This window comes from Accipiter gentilis, chromosome 33 (assembly GCF_929443795.1).
Source record: "Accipiter gentilis chromosome 33, bAccGen1.1, whole genome shotgun sequence".
Classification (NCBI taxonomy): domain Eukaryota; kingdom Metazoa; phylum Chordata; class Aves; order Accipitriformes; family Accipitridae; genus Astur; species Astur gentilis.
The window spans coordinates 16140963-16166434 of NC_064912.1; the positions used below are offsets into that span (position 1 = coordinate 16140963).

Consider the following 25472-nt stretch of genomic DNA (forward strand, 5'->3'; position numbering starts at 1 on the left):
GATCCTGGAAACACACAGAAGAGGTCTTATTCTCCTGCTCTTGCAACCTGACTGTTGAGGCATTTAATTCCTCTTCAGATTATTTTAATCCTATTCATGCTGCTGTAGCAAATGAACTAGGCATTTGTATGCTGGATTCTCATCCTTCGTTCTGGTTGCAGCTGTAGGAAGCGTGAAATGTGATCCAGGAGAGGAGACAGACTAATTGGAACGTTTGCTTATTTCACCCAAGCGTCGGCTTCCTTTCTGTGCCACTTTTCTTCCTCATCTCTGCACGGAGGAGTTTGAAATCTGAATTACGAGCTTAACAAAAGCAGGGAACTAATTCCTCCTGTCAGGGCTGGTCATTCAGCTCAGCTTCTGTTTTAATATCATTCTAAGAATTTGCTTTTGCACGTTGATTTATATGGGTAGTAGAGCATGGATTGGAGCAACCTTTGTTTTTAAGGAGTTGTTGTCCAAGAGAAGAGCAGTTGACTTGTGCCCTTCACATAAAATCAAGGAAGGAAAAGATATATTCATCCTTCTGAGATCAAAAAAGGGGCATTGAACAGACAGATGAAAAGCTTTAGCTTGTTGCCAATATTTAAATGCAATACCGCTACCTTAGTGTTTCACATCTCAAGTGTCATCTATTATAGGCCTCATTACCCCAAACGTTAAATGCTGTATCATCTCATTTTCCCTGCTGTAGCTCCCTGCCAAGACTCTTCCATCAGAGTAGGAGGGTGGCTTTCTGTCAGAAATGGCAAACCCTACCCCTTTTTGTCACTTCCCTTTGAAATTTTCGGTGCCCTGCTGTGTCTCCCAGGGCTCCGGCTGCCCTGCTGGGTTTAGCAATGGTGGCAGCAGGCAGCTGAGATTGTTCATTTGATCTCCCCGTTTCTCTCCCGGATTTATGGAAGGTGACCAGGCTGACTACCTCCTCTGCATTTTTAATATACTCAGACACAGGGATGGAGCAGGCAAGCCAATATTTTTTCCGGAGTGATCTGTGCTAGAGGAAGACATTACAGAAACAGAAGAGTTTTTCTTTTCCTTCAACTTCTCTGTCCCCAGAGAAATGGATTCCAGTTTAGCTCCTTGTGCATTACAAGAAATGCAATTAAGCAGCCTCTGTCACTGCCGCCGTAAGCACTCCCCAGACATCAACTAGGCTGGCTAAGGAATGGGCATTACATCGTGTCCTCAGTTTCTACGTGCAGAGGAGAAGACAGAAACGGCACGACGATGATAAGCTTCCCAGTGCTGTCAGAATTTGTGGAGAGGCTGGTTTCACCCCTTTTTTCCCCAAGGCCGTGCCACATCCAAGGCTCCTTTCTCTGGACCGGGCTTCAGTGGCGGGCACGCGGCCTGTAACGTACTAAGCCATCTCACACAGACCTCCTTTCCCAATTATCCCCTATCTACAAAGGAGGTTTTTCTGCATAACGCCCTAGGGATCCACGCTGCCAGGAGTGCATGTGGATGCGTAACTGCCAGCATGAGACTTTCATGCGTGTGTCGGCCCCCTTCAGTCGTCTTCAGCTGCAGGGCGGCCGCGTAGGTGTTTGGTCAACCTGCTTCGTGGCTTGTGCCACCTCAGGAAAAGCCTCCGACCCCAATCAGGTCGATGAACATTTCCTCTTCTGCTTCCTTTCCCCATCGTGCATTTTGGATTTTGTTTGTTTGCTTTTTTTAAGCAGGGGATGACTTCAGCCCAGTGGGAGAGAATTGCATCTTAACGTGCTTCCAACAATAATATTTCTAGCACTCTGGCTGGCATGAATGGGCCGGTTAAACTTGGATCAGCCACAAATCGTGAGCATAGGATATAGGCAAGTCAGGAAGGTGTTTTCTTTTGCTCCCCTGTATGATCAGTTCCATGAAGGCAGCAGAATTTTTGGGGAAGAACCCATCTACTGGGAGTGGGGATTGTCCTTCCCATAAATACTGGTTTTCGCTTCCCACACCCCGAGGGCAGATCTCACTTTAGCTTCCTTTCTGGTGTCTTGAGTAATGTTTTTATGTTTTCCTCCTTTTCTATTTATTTTTAAACAAATAAGGGAGTGCAGTGTCAAACATGGACACAAACCAGCAAAAGTCAGTAAATTCAAAGTGAAGGGTGCAGCTGCATTGCCGGCATCTGCCATGGGGCCTTTGGTTCGCTTCTGCTCACGAGCAACATGCCGAGGCTGACAGTTTGTCAGCCTTCACTTCCCATTCTTGTCCTTTCACTAGTTTGCATGATAATCCAGCCCTTTGCCTCTGACAAATACAACCACATTTTAATTTTGTCCTCCACGGGAGGAACGCTACTCGTGTTCAACCGATCCGTAACTCTCAGCAGCTTCTCCCCTCATAAACCTCCTAATGTGTAATTAGGAGAAAGTTTTACGGCACGACTCTCCTCTCACTCCAAGAGGGGAAGGCTGGTATTTAAGACCCAAATACCTGACAGCTTTCCATCTCCCCAGCCACAGCACGGCACTTGTTTGTTAGTGGCCTGAGTTAGCAGAGCCGGGAGCCTTCGTTACTGACTGACAGTTTTATTCAGCGCGGAGACCCCAATTAATTGCCTGTGAAACCAGGCTAACCTGGGGGTGCTGTGAATGGCTGCAGCCTCCGGTGCTGCTCCTCACTGACACAGGATGGCCAGGACCAGGCTGGACATCATTTTAGGTGGTTTCACCTTCCCCTGTCATTCAGATCTTCTCCCCACGCACGTGCCTCAGTCCCAAACTGGACGGAGGAGTCAAGGCTGGGGGATAAAGATCAAATCTCACGTCAGCTGGGGCAGGGTCTGGTGAAGTGTTTATAGGAACAGGAAACAGAGAAAAAAATTTTTTGGAGGAGCCCTCCCTTTTCCATCAGACGTTTAGGCCTTTTTTAAGAGGCCGAGTGCCTTGTGAAAGGCAATATGAAATGAAGAAAGGGACAGCTGTTACTGAAAGAAAATTTTGCGGGAGTCCGGTGTTGCAAACTTTGCTTTTCTTGATGGTTTCTATGAGTTAATACCCAGTTGGTAGCCCAACCACAGCATGTGCATCTTTCCTCCCTAAACTGGGTGGAAAATATTGTGTACAGTGTACTAATGATTTTCTACTGAACTTAAAGGCCAATCTTTGCTATCACAGGTGACCTTCTAACGAATTCTCTTTCAGCTGAACTTCTAACATTTAGAGCAAACCTAGTTTTGAGGGATGGGGGAAGAGATGCCATGAACGAATTCACAAGCGTGTGTTCAATATTTAATCTCAAAGTTCACCACTGAAATAAAATGCTTTTTTAGTTTGGATATATCTGATTATGATCCCTGTCTACAAAGAGGGGCCTGAATAGTCCATATGGAGAGAAGATAAATTAATTGAGGCTCTGGAATTAAAAACCTTGCTGGCCAGGACTTGGGGAGCCACAGCATAGCATTGCTTTGGGGTCAGCAGTGGGGGAGACATGAGGATGTCCCCCTTTCCAGGCTGCCACCGTGCAGGTTTCTGACCACTGTAGCTGCATCAGCACCTCGCTGGGATCCCAAGGCTCACATGCTGGGTCCCGTCTTGGCCAAACCCTGTTCCCTACCCCAGAAAAGAAAGTCCGGGCAAAGACTCTTTCAATGAATGAAAAGGAGGTGGGCCAGAGAAGATACGGCCACCAGCCAGAGCATCTCTGAGTCCCTGCGAGACGAGAATCCCTCTGAAGAAACATCCACCAGCAGCCTTTGCTGCCCCACACTATTGCTCCCATAGCCAAGGGGACAGAGAGGTGGAAATGTAACGCTGACTTCTCAAGGGTAGTTATCCCAACTTACTGCAAGCTTTACAGAGTGGTTAAATTTACGCTTCTTGGTCCGTTGGATATTCTGCACTGTGCACCCTGATAGGTTTGAGAAAATGAGAAAGTGCATGTGTGAACAGTTGTGTTTGTTGCAATGAGTGTTGAACATTCATTTTTATTGTTGCCTTTTCTTCCCCCATTTAAGTGGCTTTCAATGCAAATAAATTGCTTTTCAGACAATTCACTATGGGCTCAAATTCTCTTATTGCTGTTTACAAATGTGTTTGTGAAAGCTCAGGCAATTCTAGCAATTATGCCAATATTTTATATGCATCTTCCTAGTATTGGTGGTTGCAACAATCTAACTTTGAAAGTGCATCCCTGGCTCCACCCTCTTCCGAGAAACCAAATCCCAAACTCCCTTTTTATTACACTGTAAGTTTACGTGGTAGAAATAATCTAGCCTTCTATTGCCCTGTAAAAGGGAAGTCAATATTTTATCTCTTGTTTTATAGCCATTGTAATATCCAACTAATACATAACAATGGTACCTTATGATAACTTCATTATACTCTGATCATGCGGGTGAATAATGTCTTGGTCTGAATTTTAAGCATGACAGAAAAATTACCTATTTTTATTGTTCTTTGGTATTTCTCAAATGTAGCCAGAAAATAACATTTCAGCCTGCTTTTTGCATCCACTGAGACTGCCAATCCTCATGATCAGAAAAGATGTAGTTTGGGGGTTGTTAGTCATTGTGCGTGTTGCTAGACATGTAGCACGGTACAAATTACCGAGCCAATGTTTACTGATGCCAAAGTTAAAACATTCACGTGGAAATGCACCTGCAGTGTTAATCAATCCATCTTTGCTGCTATTCTCTGTTGCACAGAAGTAGGCTAAGGGCCAAATTTTGCTCTGTTACACCAGCACAATTCTGGAATCGCTGCGGTGACTCCAATTAGTTTACACTCAGGTAGATGCAAAGCAAATGAGAACAGATTCCTGCCTTCCATTGCAGCAGCAGAGCAAGTCGCTGAGGGTAGTGCTGCTGGCTCCTGCTTTTTTGTTACCTCGATAACACCTGAAGCTACAGAAGTCGTGCTGATGCTCGAATCTCACAGCGCAGAGGACTTTCTTTCAAAGCAGGCAGCTCCTGCGCTGGAGTCGTATCTACGCAGGGGTTATCATTGTATTCCCATTGCTGTGGGACATGCAGAGAAAAATAGACATTATTTGAACAGCTTTGATAACTAGAACTAAAAGCCCCATGGGATCCTTGTGAGGTCAGATCTGTAAGAGCTACGCTGGTTTAGGCTAGCTGAGAGTGTGGCCCCGTGCGTAGACGGTAACTCCGTTTTGTCAGCGAAGTGCTGGGCACCAGTCGTTACTGAAAAGCAGTCCGTTTAGATTAATGTTTGATGCCTGCACTCTCAGTTGTTGTCTGATATTTTTAATTATTGTTGGTTTTGTTCTTACTGGTAACAGGATCCACCTTGTTGAAAGTTCTTTCCGTTGCAGTCAAATGAGCGTAAGATGACGGGTTGGATCAGGGACCAGAACGGTGCCTGGTCAGGGGGCACATCAGGATCTATGTCAGTTTGGCTGCTGAGAACTCAGAAGACCCTGCTGAAACACTCTTACCGGAATGGCATTGTGTTTCTAAAAGCTTTGAGAGATTTATAATAGAAAGAAAAACTCGTTCCTGTTAAAAGATGCGTGGCACAGAAGCAGAGTGCCCTGCTCTGCGGGCTGTGCCACGCTGTGGGCCAGCCCATGCGAAGAACATATCGCTATTGATACCGTAAAGCAAGCAGCACTCCAGTGACACCAGTCCACCAGGCACCAGTTCGTGCGAGGCCACGGTACCTCCTGCCAAGAGACCCAAATCTTGCATTAATTTGCAAAGCCTAGCCTACGCACTTCGCTAGCGAAGTCGGTTTTGCAATGTAAAAAGCAGGCAAACCCTGCGTGATTAGGACTCATTAGTGTAGCAGGTTGCTTTGGGTTTTACTCGCTCTGTCGAATAACGGGTGTGCTGATGCGGTGACCCTACCTGCTCAGGAGGGACCCAGATGGTTGGCAGCGGCTCTAGCCACCTCAGGTCACTGTGGGTGCTGCTGCAGATTTTAGAGGAGAACTCTTCCATCTGGGGCTGCTATAAGACCCCATCGTGAATAAATGCTTTTACAGACGGGGTCTTGCAGGGCATTCTGACATTTGTGTGTATCGCTGAGCAACCTTCGGGTAAGCATGTCCACCGCCTGTGGTTGAAACACACAATTAATGGCAAGTTTTTTCAGCGAGCAGAAGAAAGTGCCACTTCGCACAGTTCATGCCATTTCTTTCCTTGCTGCTTTCCTAGATGAAGGACTGTGGGATATGTTTGTGAAGGACATTCCTCGCAGCGCTACCTCCTACACAGTCGGCTTGGACAAACTCAAACAGGGTGTGACGTATGAATTTCGGGTGGTGGCTGTCAATGAATTTGGCTATGGAGAGCCAAGTGTTCCCTCTGTGGCAGTATCAGGTAATCACGGGGTTTTTTTAAAATATCTTTTCTAATGGAATTTCTTGGGGCTGTGGGGGAAGAGGTGAAAAAAACCCAGCCAGATTTTCTAGCTGCAACAAATAATCAAGGGCAGCTTGTTTTCACTTGTTTTAGGATAAACCCAGAGTAATATAGTGGGTAATCAAGACTTGTTATTGCGGTATGCTTCACTCTCAAGAGGAAAAATGCATGTATGCCATTGTTAAGTTTGACAAAGAACTTTCTGAGAAATTTCCTGAGTGTTTATATGTAAGATCTCTTGCCCTAAGACTAATTTACACAGTCGACAATTTGTTTGCTTTTTCTCCTTTCCTAGTCTGCTGTTTTGTTTGCTCTGCTTCCTCCTTTTTTATCCAGGGTTCTCTGATAAAGATTTTCTGTGTTATTTTGTATTTAGCTCTCAAAAATATGAAAGTGTAGTTTCACAAAGTTGTTCCTGATATCCTCTGGGCTGGCAGTTCCAGTTGGTGATGTTCTCAGGAGCTTCCCTCCCTCCCTGCTTGCTTGTGCTCATTCCCAATAAACAGGGCTATGGCTTCCAAAATCCCTTTGAGCAGCCCAGCACTCTGGTTTTCTGAAGGAACTTCAGTACCTCAAAAAGCAAATTCCATTCAGCTTGCCACGTCTGGGCAGCTCAAGTTCAATGGCCTGTTGTGAAGTGGGAAAGCTTGCCCTTGTGAAAGCTTTGCTCAGGTCTCCTCTTACCCTGGCAGGGAGAGCTGGGCTCCAGGTTGCTTTTGAGCAGTAGGTTTCATCCTTGCTGTGTCAGCAAAGACAGGCAAGAGGGATAATGGAACTTGATAAAGCGGCTTTGTGATTTGAAATTCTGGAGATTCCTGAGAACCTGGCAATGCTCCAGTATCTAGAGTAGCTTTTTATCTCTTCGCTTCTCCAGTGAAAAGCATAAACGCCATTCACCAGTTACCCAGCAGGCAAGAGTGGTAAATGCTGCTATCGCCATCACGGCTGCGTTTGTCCTTACACAATTAACCACTTAGCCTGTGGGAGCTGTCTATGGATTTCAGTGTGAGTGCTACCCTTGCTTTTCTCCTTCAGGACAAGGGCATAGAGAACCCACTTCAAACACCGAGAGTCAGTGTTTTTCCTACGTGTGGTTTCACAGAGACGATAACACAATGTAAAGGGTCAGTAGTCATGTCAGTCTTTCCTGGAAGACATTATTCCTCTGAAGCTGAGCATGCATCTCCTTGTGATGCTTCTTATAAATAAACCACTTGTTTGTAAGTTCTTCACTTGAACAGAACTATTTAATTCACCTCCTTTTGATGCTTCAGTGTTCATCTCAAATTGCTGCATGAAAGTAAGAGGCTTCTGTTGAGATTCACAGTCATAAAAGTATAAAGCATTTTAGGCTGGCCACTTCAGCTAGCACAGGGAGGTAGAAATTGCACTGAATCTGCTCAGCCCAGCACGGCTTGTGCAGTTTGCCTTTAGGGCTTTATTGGCCTGGACCGGCCTCCTAGCAAAGAAAGATCGTGGCTACTTTTCACTGCTGCAGGATACCCAGTGATTTGGAACAAATTTGAGCTCATACCATCAGGCTTACAACAGACTTGTGTTTAGATCCAGGGCTCAGGACAGTCGGGGAAAGACGGTGCCTGGGTTCGGTGTTAGTGAGGGGTTGAAGTTGGTTTTCTGGCATCGCCCATTCCTACCGGGTGTTCTTCTACCTTATGGAGTATAGGGAAATTATGTACAACTGCTGACTTGTGCTCCAGCGGCAGCATTTTTTCACAAAGCCAAGGGATGCTGACAAAGAGAGTATCACCGCAAGAAAATAACAATACTTGCTACTTTAAACCAAGACTGGCGAGATGACTCTAGAAAGGGGAAGTTAGTTCCATTTTGCGTCTCAAATTGAGGTCAAATAGGATGAAATTACTTGAGATCGCATGAAATCCAGGCAACTGAATTGATACCCATGTGCTGCACATCAGGCTCGGCTAAGCTGATGGGGAAACGATATCGAGTAGCAGTGAATGTTGGAAATTGGAGTTAATGGAGGTACTGAAAGACACTGAACCAACTGTACTTTGTTCCCTGGCACTAGCTGTATTTTTCAAAGAGCCACTGAGCAGCATTTTGGCGAGGCAAGCCTCTTAAAAAGTGGAATAATCGTGAGTCATGACAGATCTATTAGTGGTTCCTTTGACCCAGGGAGTAGTAAGAGTACCGCAGTAGTCAAGAAACGTAGGTGTGTGGAGCTGTGGGAAGAAACCTCCCTCTCTTCACTTGGTGATAACTTCTTCTTAGCTAAGGGATTCTGGAGTGCTGCTCTGGGTGTGTGAAAGATGCTTGCGGGTGTGTTTGAGCCGTAATACGCTCCTGTTCTTTTTGCCGTCTTAGAAGTGTCAGCAAGCCCCTCAAAAGTCTTGACTGCAGAGTAGACTACGTCACCTCCTTTGAACACCTCTCTCTCCTGAACACTAATATAGATGCATCGTTCACTGTGGGGAAGAAGAGAAAATTTTGAAGGAGCATAAAGAGGAATTGTTATTTGGTTTTTGCTCTTTCAGCACAAACGGAAGCCCCTTTCTACGAGGAGTGGTGGTTTCTGCTGGTGATGGCACTCTCAAGTCTGATCCTCATCCTTCTGGTGGTGTTTGCGTTGGTCCTGCATGGCCAGAGCAAGAAGTACAAGAACTGCAGCACAGGTAAGGCACTGGCTCTGTGCTGTGCACACAGTCTCAAGAGCTGCGGGAATTAGAAATATCTTCCCTTTGAACCCCTGATTTCATCAGCGTGGACTCTCTTTATAGGTATTTTGTTTGGCAGAAGACTTGGATCTTTCTGCTGTCTGGTTTGGTAGAAATGGCTTTTGCTCATAGTCACACTGGGCAAAGAGTGCCTGCTCTTATCTGGTTTGGGATGCTAACCAGCCACGGGCATCTGGAAGTTCCAGGGACTGTAGCAAAAGCCAGGGAGTCTGGGTCAAATGCTTGGCAGAAGACCACAAAAAAAAGAATGAGCTTAGACTTCCTTTAGCTTTGTTGTCATTCCCTGATAGATGGGGAGAAGGAGACAGATTCTTTTCCATGGCTGTACCCAACGCAAATATTCTAGGTCTGTATGTGTGAGGACTATATCACAACTCTTCTATGTTAAATAGAGTGCCCTGCATCTCACATTCATTCCCTAAGCCAAGCTGCAGTTGCTGGGCTGGGGGCCAAACAGCTAGGAGGTGTCTTGGTTATCTGGACCCGTTAGACTTCAAGGCATAGTGAGCATCAAGCTTTGAATTGGTCTTTAGCGACGATTTTTACCAGTCTCCTTTCCGAAGGGAAGCAGGAGCTACCTGCTTTCTAACTAGGAATGTTAAAATAGTCCCCTTTCAAAACGCCTAGTTCTTGAGCTCTGAATATTGTTTTTACCTTTTCTTCTCCTTACATGATAAAGTCCTGGAAAGGTTGCTCACACGTGTTTTTCTCTGATAGCCTTCTCCACCTCCAGAAAGAAATTGCTCTGATGCCAGGAGAAGCCAAAAAAGGCACATTAATGAGTAGGATCAGGTGGATGGGTCTTTGCACTACCCGTTCTTAGGGATTAATGTAATGAAGAAGTCTTCCAGGCAGTATTTAGTAATTCAGTCCCAAAGTGAAGATCTTTTCTTTCTTTATAATTCACTTAAGTGTTAGAAAATCAGATTTCAGTCCCATGAGATATAAGATGTATGAATACTGTGGCATTTTACCAAGTTAATACTATTACATATTTGTATGCATGGCTCATAGGAAATCTCTCATCTTCTTAGTTTTGCTCTGTGTTTGGGGGACAGACATGAAAGGACAGGTCTGACCTGTGCTGTCGGATATCAGTGTTCACACCGAGTCCTAATGTAGCACTGAAATTGAAGCTGAGGATAAAGTACCTGTCTGCTGCAAAGTGGCAATATGCAACCGGTCTTTCTGCCCAGGACATGAGCTGAGCTCACACCTTTGGGATTACAAAGAATGAGCATGGGAGAGAATAAGCTTTTGCTATATTTGATCACAAGAAATAATATACTTTGCTGTATTTTCCCTCTTCTGCCAGTCCCCTGTCCTTTTCCCTACCTTACATCGTCCAGTGATTTCTCACATCTATATCTTATCCTCATTACAGCTCTGACATCTTTTTCCCATTTGCTATCCACTTACGCTTTCTCTTGCTTTCTTTCCTACGTTTTTTTTTTCCTCCTTTTCCTCTTTTTCTGCCTGCCTTAGTTTTACTTTCTCTTGCTTTGCTTCAGTCAGCATGAATGTGATTCACAGCTTTCCTCATTTAGGACATCTTCAGTGGCCACCTGAATTAGCCACCTGATTCCTATTTATAGTCAAAAGACAAGAATAAGCAATTTTGAAACACAGTTCATCTGTGCTATTTTAGATACTTACCTCCGAAGGAAATGCATCCACCCATGACTCCTTCTTTCCCCTCTTTTGGCTCCTTCTGCCCGTTCACGCTCCTGATAAGTTCCTCTCCCTCACTCTGATTGTTTTCATTTGCCAGTGAGAAAGGTGAAGAGATTTTCAAATAATTAATGATGTCATAAAACATAAAGAAGGAAAAGTTAGCTCATACAGCTGTATTTGGGGAAAAAGTGCCTTTGTTTCAGCTGAACCTTTCATTGCCTGACTCCAGGTAAAACCATCTCCAATGTGGAAGAGTCGGTCACCCTGGATAACGGAGGCTTCACTGCTCTGGAGCTCAACAGCAGACACCTGAATATCAAGAGCACCTTCTCAAAGAAGAATGGAACCAGGTAAGAAGCTGGGAACTAGCTTCAAGCAACTGTTAAATAGGCAAAAGGATGAGACTGTGGTCTGGAGGACCTAGGGAGGACTTTAATGCCCAAGTCGCTGCCCCAGGCTGTGATTCTGGCTTCTAAGCATGATTTAATTGTGTCATTTCAGAGAAATGACAACATCCCATTCACTCACCCTTTACATTTCCTAGGTCTCCTCCTCGCCCAAGCCCAGGGGGGCTGCACTACTCCGATGAGGATATCTGCAACAAGTACAACGGAGCTGTGCTGACCGAGGGCTTGGGCCTGAACGAGAAGCCCTTAGAAGTTTCGGAGTCAGAGGTAAGGGTTTCCCTTTGCCTTGCCAATGGTTGCCCGGTCACTGCAGACATTCATTTCCCTGCTGAATCCTGGCAAGTCTTCGAAGTCCCAATCTCATACCTGCATTACACTGTGTGGTCACTGTCTGTCTTGGGGACTTCAAAATGTCCAATTCACCGGGCTGTTCGCATCACGCCTTAAAATTAAAATGCCAAAGGAAAGAATGACAAGCAGGACCCAGCCAGGGCAGATTCCAGACCTGGCCTTGGCAGATAGTCACAGTTTTCCAGTGTTACGTAGAAAGACAAGTGCAATCAGTCAGCCAGTGTGTGCTGACCTCTCTGGAAGGGGCTGCATGTCCCCTCCTGCCTGTGGGCTGTAAACTTGGAGCACTTTTGGGAAAACGTATATATGCTGCAAAATAACCGTCTGGCTGCAGCTACCGTCTGGATGAGGTTGAAGGTGGGACACACTTTGGATTGTTGCACTGGCTGAAGTATGACATGTGGTTTGAAGTTTTCACGGTGCCTTTTTTAGGCAGCTACAGCAAACACCAGGATTCGGACGAGTGGGTTTGGGTGGTGAGAACTGCTGCCCCTGTTACAGAGGGAGTAAGTGGGGAGTGAGTAACCTGCCAGGGAGCACGTGGCTATGGCTGTGAGAGCCTAGCGTTCAGGTTACTGAACACCCCAGCCTGCAGCCTTAGACTAACTCAAGAGGAGCCTTCTGCTCGGGTTGCCTTTAGACTCTGTTCTCCAAGGAACGTGGGTGTGTGCTGGCATTATCCATCTGGCCGTGCTCCATCTTGGGTCTCGTATCCCCTTTAAGAAGAAAGAAAGTGCTTGTGGTCTGTAAAAGTCCAGCGGTGGCCAGGGTTGAATAGACAGACTTCAAGGGATAGAAAGGTAAACCTGTCTCTAAAATCGTGTGTTGTCAGCAGAGATCCTGACAAATCTGAACTGACAGCACAAGAAGCGAGCAGTGGGCCAAACCACTCCAAACCTGACCCTTCTAGCAAGAATAAATCAAGAGCAGCAAGTAGTGAAGGAAGATGACAGTTTTCATCTGTAGCTTTTCTGCACCTGCAGCTACAGCTGCTTTTCCTGGCTACCTAGCTCTCACCTCCTGTTAATTACCATGGACAGCCTGCTGCTTTGTGCTGCCCTGTGGCCGACCCATCGTACAGGCAGTTTTCCTCGGTGTAGCTCAAGCTGCTGTCTATGCAATGCCCAAGCGTTACCCTCCAGATTAAACCCATAGTGCTTTGGTCATGTCACTGTAACAACCCAGCATTAAACCTGTCATTAAAACAGTGTGCTGAGCATGATCATGAATTTAGCACTGGCACCTTTTGACATTAATTTCAATGCCCCATGTGGTATTTCCTGGTAATGCGCAAAAGTCTACTTGCAGGGTGTCATTACTGCCTTCTCTATGCACTGTTTGTACAACAGAGAAGAAAGTGATTTTTGTTTCTTTTTCTCAGGCTATTATTAATATTATTTATTTACTGTGTATTGCAGACAAGCCTGAAGGTCTCAATTGAGATTCTAGTGTTTTTGTGAATCTGTGTGTGCATGTCGAGTATGTGAACAAAATGTGCCTCCTGTTTTTCCTTGGGGCTTAGATATGCAGCCCTTCTGTATGATGTCTTTGATGCTTGGCTTTTTTTGTGGTGGGGAGTGCTTTTAGGCATGAAATGTTAATACGCTCCCAGTAGAGGTAGCAATAGGAGATGCTGCCTTTTGATCAGCCTGAAAATGCTGTTTATGTTGGCTGATTCAGACAGGAGGTGCGGGTGGGTTGGGGCAGAGGTGGGTATAGATGTTTGACCACTCTCTTTTCAGGTATTTGTGTACCTGTGTACCTGCTCTTCCTGTGAGTCTGCTCTCTTCTTTTTGCTTCTATTCTCAAAGGAGATCTTAACAGACAAGCTCCGTTTTCCAAGAATTCCAGAATTTCCATCTTTTTTAGTAGGCAGAAATGTTTCCCATTATAGGAAGAGGTAAAGATATATTTTTATATAAGAGCTCTAAAAGGTTTGGTCCTCTCCAGCGAAGGGGGTCCTGCTGCTGTTTTTCTCTAATACATCTTTGCATGGATCTCAAATTCCACTTAATGTGATGCACGTAAGGGCAGGCAGGGCCAAACACTCTGCTTTTGTTTTCAACCCGCATGCCACCTTCTTGCTGCTAAGTCTTAGCCCTGTTGCCTGAGGTGTCAAGATTTTATATGGAAAAGAAGGAAGCTCACTGGCTTTGAGTCTCGTGGGGTTTAGTGAACATGAAGAAGTCTGCGAGAAACTCTCGGGCTGACTGACTGCACTTACAACACAGCTGCCTGGGAGCCTTCCTCCGAGCTCCCTCCTGATGAGGAAAGCAAGAGAGAAACAAAGAGAAAATCAACCAGACCAAGTAGTACTCTTAATATTCATAAATCAAGTGGTTAACTTAGGCCATGTCATGAAAGCCAAGCACCAATACTGTTAATGAGGTTAAAGTAGTTTAATTGACAGGTATGGAGCAAGAGAGTGGTAAGAGTGTAATTTCTAAATGATTAATAATAATAGGCTTTTAGATAATGAGTCAAGTGGACGAGGCTCGAGACAGATAATCTGAAGAAATTTGGTGTTCACCATGTACAGAAATTTGAGGATATATCTGCGATGTCATCCAGCCATGGAAGAGCAGTTTTACGGGAGGGGAGGGTGGTGTGTGTTTGTTTGTTTTCATGTGTCCTTGTGGTCTCCCCAAGCCAGTTTTCAGGAGATAATATTCTCACAGATCGCACACATTATCAGTCAGCGCTGAACGCTGGTGATGCTCTGGTTTTCCCATCTGCCCTCTGCAGTCTGACTGACTTTTGCTTTCTCAGCTCTGTCGGAAGTTATAATAATTTTCCACTTAATAGGGAATATGGTTTAACTTGTTTCCAGTAAAGTTCTCCAGGATTTTGACAAGTTGGGCACCGTGTAGAAACCAGCTGCAGGTGACACATGAAATAACCAAGTGTTCCCGTGTCCGGAGAAATCTGTTTGCCTACTAGGCTACCTTGTCTGTTTTACAGCATATTCGTTTCATGTCAACCAAAAGAAACTGCCTCTATCTACATTTTTAGAAATAATCTCATAAGGTTGTTTCTTGTGCAGTCACTTTTAAAAAAAAAAAAAGATAATTGGGACTATTTTCAAATTTCCCATTGACTAAGCTAGCCAACCCTGGTCGCTGACTTGCCTCTGAACAGCACTTGTGCATTTCGTGCTATCAATAAAATACTTAGATAGCCTCTCATTTCCTATTTGTTGTTTCATAGGCATCCATGCACCTTTGGTTGACAGTCTGTAATGTCACCGCACACCCAATCGTGCTCCAGCCTATGGAGGTTTCCAAGGTAACAAAGCCACAGTCGCAGGGAAGGGAGAAAACCAAAAACAAAGCAAAAAGCCCTGCAGCATTTCTATTTACTCAATAGTTTAAAAACCACTAAAAAGTAATCCTCTAGTATAAGCTGTCTGTATTGTCATGCAAAACAGGTGTTTATCTTGCTACTCCTTGATTTTCATCAGGGCAGAGAGGGATGAGGGATGGCAATTCTAAGAATTCCTTGCTGGTAAGGGTGTTTATTAGTTCCTCGTTCGGAGCAGACCTTAGGAGATACTTTAGAAACATGGACAAAATATTCCGTTCCTACCTGTTCTGAAGGAAACACAAAGAAAACACATTGGATGGACACTAACAAGTAGGTTCTCCTTTCCAGCATTTAGTGCTAATGATGGTGAAAGGCTGAAGTTAGCACAGCTCTGGATGTGTTTCATGAAAGTCGCTTCTGAAAGGCACTGGCCTTATTTACACCAAATTAGTGCTCTCTTTCAGTTGGTATAATGGACTAATTAGTGGACAGATTATTAGCAGGTGGTATTGTTTCAAATTCCCTCTTTCTGTTCGTGGCAAGTCCAAGTGACGCTGTATTTCAAATGGCAGCAGCCCATCTAAAAGTGTTCCCGGTGTTTCTCCTCTTTATTATGTTGACTTCTGGCAATCTTGAAAGAACTTGGCTCAGGTACAGAAATTATATTAGTTTTGTGGGTAAGTATTTTTCTGCTAGCGATGGACAGAAATCAAGTGCCTGCATCAGTATTATTATACCTATCAAGTCGTGTGTCAGTCTTCTGGATACAGCTGCTTCTCAACATTTCTTCTCAGAGCTTCCAGCCTTTTAGTTGTCTTTATGTTTCTGTATGTTTGCGGGGACATCAGGAAGACCAGTAAGGAGCCGCTAGAAGTTTGTGGGTTTTTTTTCTCCTTACGCTTATGACACCTCAACTCAGCTGTGATCCGACTTTTCAGCAGGGGCTTGTTTCTTTGGGGGATGGCAGAGCGTGTCCGCGTCAGTAAGAGTGATGGTGGATTGGGGAAGGAGTCAGAAGACAAGGCAAGGGCAGTGGTAGCGTTGTGCCTTTGGTGGAGGGAGCGCATCCACGATAGCTAGAGGAGTTCACATCTTCAGGTGCTGCTTCTGGTGAGTGATCCGTAACCACCTGCCTCTGCTCAGGATATAGAAACTTTTCTTCTGGATGCCCACATCATCCTCCAGCTTCCCAAGCGCTTTTTACCTTAACGTTAGACTATGGAGCTGCAGCAGAATGTTTGGAGATGGAGGCTGGTGCCAAGCGCAACCCTTAATTCTTGATGAAAACAGAGAAAATCAGGATTCGGGGATCTTTTGGTCTGCAGGTAAAGCTGGTTCCATCTGCAGCTGAGGACCAGCCTGCCCGAGCTATTGCTGCCGTGCTCTGCCATGCTGCCACATCTGCAGTCATCAGAGGCACTCTTGTTGGAGCCCCTCACAAAAATAGACAGGGCAGTGCTGGCAGGATGTTCCCGGCAGCGATGCCAAGACTCTGGAGCTGCTCTCTGCACCCACTGGCTGTGAAGTGGTCCAAATCTGGGGATATTCCAGGCATGCCGCAAAAACCACCTGTTCAGGAGAGTCTTTGGAGGGAGTCGGGTGTTGGCTTCCCGAGGCTGGCAGCTGGTACAAAGGAGCTTTTTTGTAGGAGATAGACTTGCTGAATTCCTTCTGGAATAATTATTAAATGCTGGTAGGGTTTTGTTGTAATATTAATTACATGTCAAGGCACCTGAAGCTTTGCATTCTTAAAATAATCAAGCAGTACATAATTCTGCGAGAGCCAAAGCATGGGTAATAGTGGAAGGGAAATTTTGCAAAGCTGTAAAGAGCTGCTTTGCTCAGACTTTTGGAAAACTCTGGGAAAAAATTTCTCAGCTCTGTCCATCACCATCTATGCTGGAAAATGGACAGGAGATAGTATCGAAGCAGCTATCTAAGCAAAGAAGTGGGATGATGGATGCAGTGCCCTTTTCAAATGATGGTTCGCAAGGCATTTGAGGATTGTTCTTCAGAGACCATTAAAAAGGAGCTTTAGAGGAGGAGAGACCAGTTGTGTGGCAGGCAGGATCAAGAAGGATGTGTGTGTGCTGTGTGGTGTCATAGATCAGAACGATACCAACCTTTTGAAACTAATTGCAGCAACTAACAGTTAGGAGCTGCGTTTACCCGTCTCTCTCGTATGTCTCAGGCAGCTACTACTTTGATATTTAATTGCCTTTAGACTTGGCTATGCAGATTATCGGGGGGAAGAAAAGGAATAAAAGCTTTTGCATGCTCAACCCAGAGATTTTGAGAGAAGGCATGAGATATGGAAATGACTGGGTAAATGTTTGTATGCTGTATGGGATGTGGCTGTTATTGGTGGGAACATTAGTGGGAACAGAAGGAAAATGTGCGCTTGGATACCGTGGCCAAGGCTTTGCCGTGGTCTCTGTACTCGGAGGAGATGTACGAGCCCCCTGTGATTCCTCCAGCTGTATCACGGCAGCAGTACTGCAGAGGAGAGACAGATGCACAAAGCTTATCTGGTTACATCTCAATAGAGCTCCCACTCGATATTGATATGAGCTTTGAAGCTATCCAGCCACCATGCATAAATGTTTCAGGGGTAAGATCCGCTCTGAACACAGGGCTGTGCCTGAGCCATCCCAAGAAAGCAACCCCTCCTGCCTGGCAGTTCTTCTTTTCCAGATTTTGCATTCTCTTTCTTCTGTCGCCGCTGGTTGTGCGCCTTGTACCACCAATAATCAGTTGGAACGTACAGATAGAGTTGTTTGCCTGAAAAAAACCCCTGTGATTTCGCTTAATTCCCTTTCAGCGATATAACTAATTTTCAATACTTAATGGGGCTTGCAAGCCAAACTCAGAGTACTATGCAGGTGGCCTGGTCTGACCACCACAAACAACAGCACGTCTGGCTAACTTCAGTGTGTTTGCAGGGAAGACATTCTTTCTGTCCTTGCATCGGAAGAAGAGATATTCTCGATGGTAATTGCAGTCTTGTTGATTATGCGAATGAAAGGTGTTGGTTTCTCTATGAGGTCTCTACGTTTCCCTGCATCTTCTGTCAAAACAGGAACTCCTAGCTCCCACTGCGTCGTTCTGCAGTGAATTAGAAGGGATTTCTCTGCATCTCTTATCACCAGCATTCGTCAGGGGACTCTCCCTCTAGCAGCAAAGCCTGGCTAAACCAGAGCACAGCGCTTTTCTCCAGTCCAGCGTGTATTACACTTTGGGCTACAAACAAACCATCCTACACTAAAGTTACAGCTTTTGTCAGCTGGCGATATTAAACTTGTCTCTAATTTCTTTTAGAGTGGAACAGGCTAAATCAGAGATGCTAGTTGCTGATTTTTTTATTTTATTTTATTTTATTTTATTTTATTTTATTTTTTTCCTGACACTCCAGGCCACTGACTCGGATTACGAAGACGAGTTGCCAAAGCACTCCTTTGTGAACCACTACATGAGCGACCCCACGTACTACAACTCATGGAAGCGGCAGCAGAAAGGGGTGAAGCACCCAGCATCCTACAGATACGAGGAATGCGCCGCCAGCGAGACAGAACCCTATTTCCAGACTGTCATCACGACACAGAGCTCAGGAGGGGTGTACACCCCAACGGGACAGCCCGCGCCCGGCTCCCGGACTCCAGTGACAGGGTTCTCCTCCTTCGTCTGAGACGGGGCTGGAGGATCCAGCCGAACCGCCGGCGGCACTCGGGGGAGACCCGTCGCAGTGACTGTGTGTGCGTGACCGGTGCGGTGAACTGTGGGTAACTTCTCTATCAGGGTAGAAACGGATGGGAACACGGATGAGGCTGGGTTGTTTTTGGTTTTTTGTTGGTTTTTTTTTTTTTCTGAAGACAATCAACTCTAAAAATATGGAGCTGAACTAGCTGAACCTTTGTTTAAAAAAAAAAAGAAAAAAAAAGGAATTCTGAAAAGTGATGATTTTAACCACTTGTGAATAGTAGGGGTTTTTTAACCGCTTTTTGTAACACTGCTTCAGGAAGCAGCTCCCATGCCCTTCTCTTCCCTCTTTCTTTCTCTCCCCTCCTTCTGTCCCCCCGTTCCCAAACAAGGAGGTGAATTCCCTAGATGCAATGAGTGACTTTGTGATGTGATTTGAAGAGAAAACATAAAACCTCCCAGGCTCCTTTTTCGTCCTTTGTCTCTACATTTTTTATTTTTTTTTCCTTTTTAATTTTCCCCTGTCATCAAGGTCAAGTACGAAAACATAGAAAAGGGACAAATTTTTATGTGAAAAGCAGACACCTCCTCTCTCCGCATTGCTGCTCCCCACATTAGGAGCACTGGCTGATCAGCTTAGGCTCAGATGCGTCACCGTGTCTGCTCTAGGCTCACTACTGGTGTGTTTATACTGAATTACTGACCTGCTTTCCTTTCTTGTTCAAATGGGACCTGCTGCATTTTTTTAAATATTCCAACTCCAGGGCCTTTGGAAGAGGAGATGGCTCAAAAAAAGCACTGTAGGCAGCGGAGGGTGAAGCAAGTGGGAAGAATTCAGATGCAAGGTCAGTTTATTTTTGGCGTGGCTCTAATCCTCCCTCGTGGGCTGCATGTGCCATTTGAATCGGTCATTTTTTAAAAGTCAAAGGACACGACCCAACAAGCCAGAGGAGTCTTTCAATTAAGATTGCAGTGACAAGCTAGAGAGTCTACTAATTGATGAGGGTTTTGATCATCAAAGTTATCCTGCCCTGTCAATTGAAGTTGAGCATCCTTTCTCGCCCAGACTCTGCAGTGCTGCTTACTGGTCTGTAAAAAAGTACACGGTAGCTGGGTTTGTTTGATTTTATTTTTTTAGTACAAAGACACATCACACAGACTGGGTGAGTTTTGGTGTCCACAGGTGCCTTTTATTGATTCTTCAGCTTTGTATCTGGGGGAAGCAACAAAGTGTCTCCAAATAAAGCTCACCAGGTTTTTCAAGCATTAGGGTCATGAATTACCTTGTGCACGTTTACAGTCTGCTTTGTGCACTTGAAGCTATAGCCTTTGGAAAGAAGAGAGGGGATTTTTAGTTTATTTTCCATCCTTTTGTATAGCCCCCTTCTTATTTTCTTCTTTTCTATCCTTTTCCCGAGTCTGTCATGTTTAGCAGCAAGTTGTTTACTCGCAAGGAAGTTGTCAGGGGTTTAAAGAATCCAAGTCCAGCTCTCGCACCTAGCAAGAGTCCTGGATCACCAGACTTCTCACTGCAAGAGTTCGAAAGGTGAATTTGGAAGCAGGCAAGTCCTTGCCACTCCAGTGTCTGGCATGTCCTCCCAGGTGGACGTAGGTCAGCCAGGAGACTTGGCATCCCGCTGCTCACTAACGTCCCATCAGGGCACGTGTGTTACTATTGCAAACTGTCCCTGTCCCCGCTGGAGGGATGCAGGACAGCTGTGGCACTGCGGGGTGATGGCTTCAGGGCAGGTTGTTGAAACCAACCTGGCGCTGATTGTGGTGGCTGCCTGTTCCTGCCCCTGGGCGCCGGTTGGAAGTAGCCTGGTGGCACCTCAGCTGAAGAGTTGAGGTCCGAGGGCAAGCGCAGCCCTTTCAGTGCCCCTTGGACAGGGCAAACGATCTCAGAACTGTTTTTACTCTTTGGCACTGCCTCTGAGCGCTGCTGCTCTTGGTGCATACAGATTCTGGATAGCTTTGGCACTGGATTGCTGTTCCTCTCCAAAGGCTCCAGAAAGAAAAAGTTCAAAACCAAAAACTCCAGTGGGTGTGTTTAAGGGCTTTTGAGTTTGGGATAATGATCCACAGCTCATTAGATGGCAAGGGAGATGCAAAGACACGGGCTTGAGCCAAAACCCTGTGAACCATCCCCCTCTCTGCACCTGGATAGGATGTGCGTGGGATGGAGAAGGGGCTCCAAAGAGGATGATGTGGAGCTTACTGCGAAGAGAAATGCAAAGCAAACAAAAACCCCACTGCCTTCTGTGCACTTTGACTGTTCTATTAAGCCATATGGACTTTGCTTTAATTACTGAACTGAGAAAAATTTGTTTTCAGCCTGCGTTTTTTTGTTTCTTAGACAAAATTATCTACGTGACTTTCTGATCTGTTTTCTTTCTCCTTTGTTATTTCCTGCATCAGATTATGTATCTTAAACACCTTGTTTTATATACATGTGACATAGCAATGCAATTGCTATTGGAATTTTAATGGCGCTTATCCAACAGGTATGAGAGGTAGTGCTACAGGAGGAGCCTTTCAAGGACCACTAAGGACTTAGGGATATAGATTAGCAGAAAGTAGATCCAACACCGAAGAGTTTGCTCCAAAGGAGAGCAGAGTGCGAGTAGCTCCATATCTCCTGAATATTGCCAGATCTGAATTGGTGTAAGGTGCAGTTACTTCCTCAGGCTGATCTGATACCACATTGAGCAAAAAAGCGAGGAAACCTTGGGGACTAATGGAAATGGACTTTGTGGCCACTGCTCCACTGAAGAGCAACATGGGGAGCAGCACGGTCTATACAAAGCGAGGAGAAGAGGCTATTCCTTTTTTCTCAGAACCATCTGCAACCAAAAATCCTGAGCTTGCTGAGGACCTGCTGAGTTGGCTGTATGGCCCTTTTCTTCTGACTGCTGCTGCAACAACAGGTTGGGTGTGATTCCTTTAGGACCTGTTGATCCGAACAGAGGTATTTCTGTTCCGTTCCAGCCCACGCTATTGTCATCCTTGGTTATGTTTTGTTTAGGAGTTGGCTTTTCTTACATGGGCGTTTATTTTACTTAGGCAATTGCAGAGCGTGGAAGTGCACTGCCCTGCTCACCCCTAAGAGGAGCGTAGGATGTGTGTTCTGCTGCCCAGGATCCTGCATAGCTACATGCATGATGCCTGTGCCTTCTTGTTAGCACGCTGTACTCGTAAAATATGATTAATGGGTAGGTTTTATTTAGCTCAGGTATCAGGTAAATTGTTCTATCTGGAAGGAAGCACTCTGTCAGTTAGCAAGAAAGCTGTATTTCATAGCTGTAATCTTTGGGAATCGCAGCCTTGAAATACAACTTTTAAACATTAGTTGTCATGTTACAATAACTTCACCCATCAAATCCACTTCTGTTTCCATCTTCCTGTTTAGAACAGTCTTGAAAAATGAAGGCTTGTTTTAAAACACCTTCTTAGGATATTTTATTTGTATTTATTTATTTACTTTCCCATGTTTCTCAGGTCTCTTGGTGGCTGTTACTAAAAAATAAAAGCAGCGTTATGAAATGACCAAGGGAGACATTTCAGGGAACAGTTTAATAGGAGCTCATTTTTCATGCAATAGCCATGGAAATACCCAATTTCCTGCAGCAAAAAAGTGCCCCAGGACTTCACCCTCCTCCCAGGGCTGAGGTGACACCAGCCACCACCACCAGCGATGCTCCCGGCACTCCCAAAGGCACCGAACCTCAGGTTGTCCCTGTCATAAATCCCGTGCAACAGTGCACGTAAGTGAAGGAGCTGTACTGTTCCAGCCCACTCGAAGTGGAGCATTTTATCCCCCCAAAGTCCGTATCACGCATGGCGTGTCCGCCACCATCGCCCGCACCCTTGGGTGGAGTATTTTCCATTCCCATCTTTTAATGCTCGGATGTTGGCGCAGGACCAGTGCTGCTGGGGTGCGAGCAGCAGTGGTGAGATGGGACAGGAGAGGGCACTGTTTGACTTTCACCAGTGACAGTCTCTTTTTTTTCCCCACCCTGGGAATCACCCGTGTGAAACCCCTTCGTGGGGAGGGCAGGGAGAAGTGAGAGCGCAGAGCGAAGGGGTTTCATCAGCATTTACTAAAGGAATCACGCTGCGACCAGCAATCCCACTTTTGGGAGCAGTTGGCATTACTGGAGAGAAGAAAAAAAAACAGACAGAAAAAGAAACTAATCCATTACCCCAAAGGATTTTTTTTTTTCTCTTCATTTTGAGTGTTAAAACCAGTGATGCTTTGTAGATGGGCCAAGATCTCATTTTTCCTGTTATACCCGGGTCTCTGCCAGAAGCTGCTCTAGCAATTGTTTAGAATAAATATCCAAGTCTGTCTTGACATGGGGATACATTTATTATCCTTGTCATTGCTTCCCTCAAGAAATCTATTGGGTCATCCAAAGATTATCCAATCTGCTCTCCAAAAAGGGAGGAGAGCGAGCTGTTTATACATACAGAGCACTAGTGTCTTCTCCCACTTGCTGTTTTCAGATAAGCAGGGCAACTTGTTTCAGAAAAATCCTCTTACAAAAGGAATTTATCAGAAAACTTAAAAAAAAAAAACAAAACAAAACAAAAAAAAACAAACCAAAAAAACCCCACACAAACAAAACCCCACAGGAAAGATAACCTTTGACAGGGCTGTTAGAAATCTTGAAGTCCTAGGAACCTGTGGCGTTTAAGACTGAGTATGATCCCAAGACCTCCTATCTTTAGTGATCTCCTTTATCGATAGGAGCCAGAAGGGCACATGCAATGAGGGGTTATATTTGGAGAGGAAAAGCCATCACAGAACAGTTGCTAGATGGGCAAGTTGTACTGCAAACAGCTTCATTCAACCTGGAGTTCCTGCTAGTTCAGTCACATTTCTTAGGTTGTTTCTATAGGTTTTTGCCAGCATGTGTGGAGTCCATACGTCATCATAGCGTTACTAGAGGTCATATGGGGAGCGGTATATTGCTGTGGTGTTTACACAAAGTCACACGCATGAGGATGTGGTTGTACAGTATCCATTGAAACCTCCTAACGGAAAGCCACCCTTGAATTAGGAGCACATTCACCCCAAGACTGAACGTGTTGGGCTGGGCATGGGCCTTAAATGGCTCCACCTGACAAGTTTTCAGTTCTTTGTATTTCTGTATTCCATTTCTTCTCCCCCACATCTCCAGCCCCAGCCCTCCCAGACAAATAAAGTTGGCTTGCACTTTGTCAGGATGTAAATTTTGCCGCCCTCGGTAGTAGAGAGCCACAACCAATAAGCACATACACGACACATGGGACAGGTGAGAGATGTTTGAACACGGGGTGAAATACCGTTGCGACTTGAGATTCAGGCTCTGACTCAGAATTTTATCTTCTCAAAGCTGCCACCTGCCCATTTAAACGGCCCCGGAGCCTCAAGATTTGGCAGGAAATTCATTATTTTGATGCTGTTTGATCACTGTGCACTTTCTGGGGCTTGAACTGCTGGATATAGAGACAGGAATGGGGTTACAGAGCTTTATGTCAAAGTGTTTTCCCATTTATGTCCGATTCCCTAGATCTGGGGATGAAACCTTTCTGCTAAGGCAACAGGGTGGCATTCTGCAGGTGGGAGGGCCACCAGCGCTCCCCCCTTGATGTCGTTAAGCTCCTGGGCAGCACTGGGACCTGTCACGGTGCAGTGGGAGCTCTCGGGTGGGTAGCAGAAAGATGCGAGGACGTGGTATTACGGTGAGTTTGTAGCCGGTCACTTTGACACTCTTCGGATGGAGTCCGTCCTCTGATTTGGTATCTGCTGTCAGTTTAGGGGTAGGACCACCTTACACAGTTGTGTTTGAGTTACCCTTTGGTGTACTACGGTTATTGGATCGTTGCTTTTACTTCAGTGTCTCCTTGGGGATTTGCCCTGGATTTTTGTTCCACACCTCTTGTTAGCCTCACCTTCACCACTCCACTATTTTATATGAGAAAGTTACTTCTTCTTTTGCAAACTTGCTTCTGATTAAAAGAACCCTTTTTGAAACACGTGTGTCCTTGGTACATTTATTTGGGGGAGGGGAAAAAAAAATTTTCCAGCCTCTTCTGTTATTTTTGGCTTGAAGAAGTTTCTGGGTGCCTTGCCAGTGTGCTCACGGGTTAACAGCTCAGGTCGGTGAAAACTTAACACAGGCTGAAATTCTTCCCTGTTAGTTCTGGACTGTAAAATCTTATAATCCCCTGCTGCTTTTTAGCTAAAACGACACTTTCAAATACTTTCCACCCCAAATTTGATCAGCCTTAAATATTTTGTTATTTTGTGGTGATAAACTTCTTCCAGATTCTTAATAGAGGAGAGTCGAAACCTATTCAGAAATGGAAACCCATGAGGCCACCATTTTGTACACCTTCATCGCCTTGCAAATAATATTTGTCCTCCCCTGCAGCGTTGTAGCAGCCGTTAATCGGTTCCCACAAATGTGCCGATGTTGGGGAGGCCGGACCAGATCCCAGCTGGTGGAAACCGGGACAGCTCTGCTATTCCAGGGTGGTTATTGGTGCTTTTCACCAGGTGAGCATCTGGCCTAGAGAAGTAAACTAAACACAGTCAGGTCGGCTACAGCTTTGGTGGGAGAAATGAGGGTGAGAAATCAATGTTTTCCGGGGGGGGGGAGTCAAACTGCTAAGGAAAGCACTCATATTTTCCTGCTCCTGAAAGGGATATTATAAATAATGCAGTGTTGTATAAATACAGGCAGCCCTCTCTGGCTGGTAGCTTGTAATAACCCAGAGGTATCAATGTACCCATTTTGAAGATGAAAATCCTCATGCCGTAGCATTTAGTAAACGAGACGTTATTCTGCAAAATTGCCCTAACATGCAGAAGCGCTTTTTTGAGGTCCTTTGGCTCCGGAGTGTATCATCCTCCCACTTCCAGCCCTTACTCTTCTCAGGCCGTATTTCCTCCACACATGTTTTTGTGGTTAGGATTGGAGCACGAACATAAACACGGGAGTGGATGGG

General features: G+C 45.3%; 1 protein-coding gene across 3 annotated transcripts in view; it reads left to right on the plus strand.

Moving 5' to 3' along the window:
* SDK1 (sidekick cell adhesion molecule 1) overlaps positions 1 to 22100 on the plus strand; it is a 416540-nt gene extending 394440 nt beyond the window's left edge. For 2 of the 3 annotated variants that reach the window (XM_049791764.1, XM_049791765.1), the window contains 5 exons: positions 6122 to 6286; positions 8845 to 8982; positions 10949 to 11069; positions 11264 to 11393; positions 18193 to 22100. In XM_049791764.1, the coding sequence (XP_049647721.1) occupies positions 6122 to 6286; positions 8845 to 8982; positions 10949 to 11069; positions 11264 to 11393; positions 18193 to 18465 (827 nt within the window). In that variant the 3' untranslated portion in view covers positions 18466 to 22100. The remainder of the gene's footprint in view (positions 1 to 6121; positions 6287 to 8844; positions 8983 to 10948; positions 11070 to 11263; positions 11394 to 18192) is intronic. The other variant, XR_007504567.1, reaches the window with a different exon arrangement.
* The last annotated feature ends 3372 nt before the right edge of the window (positions 22101 to 25472 follow it).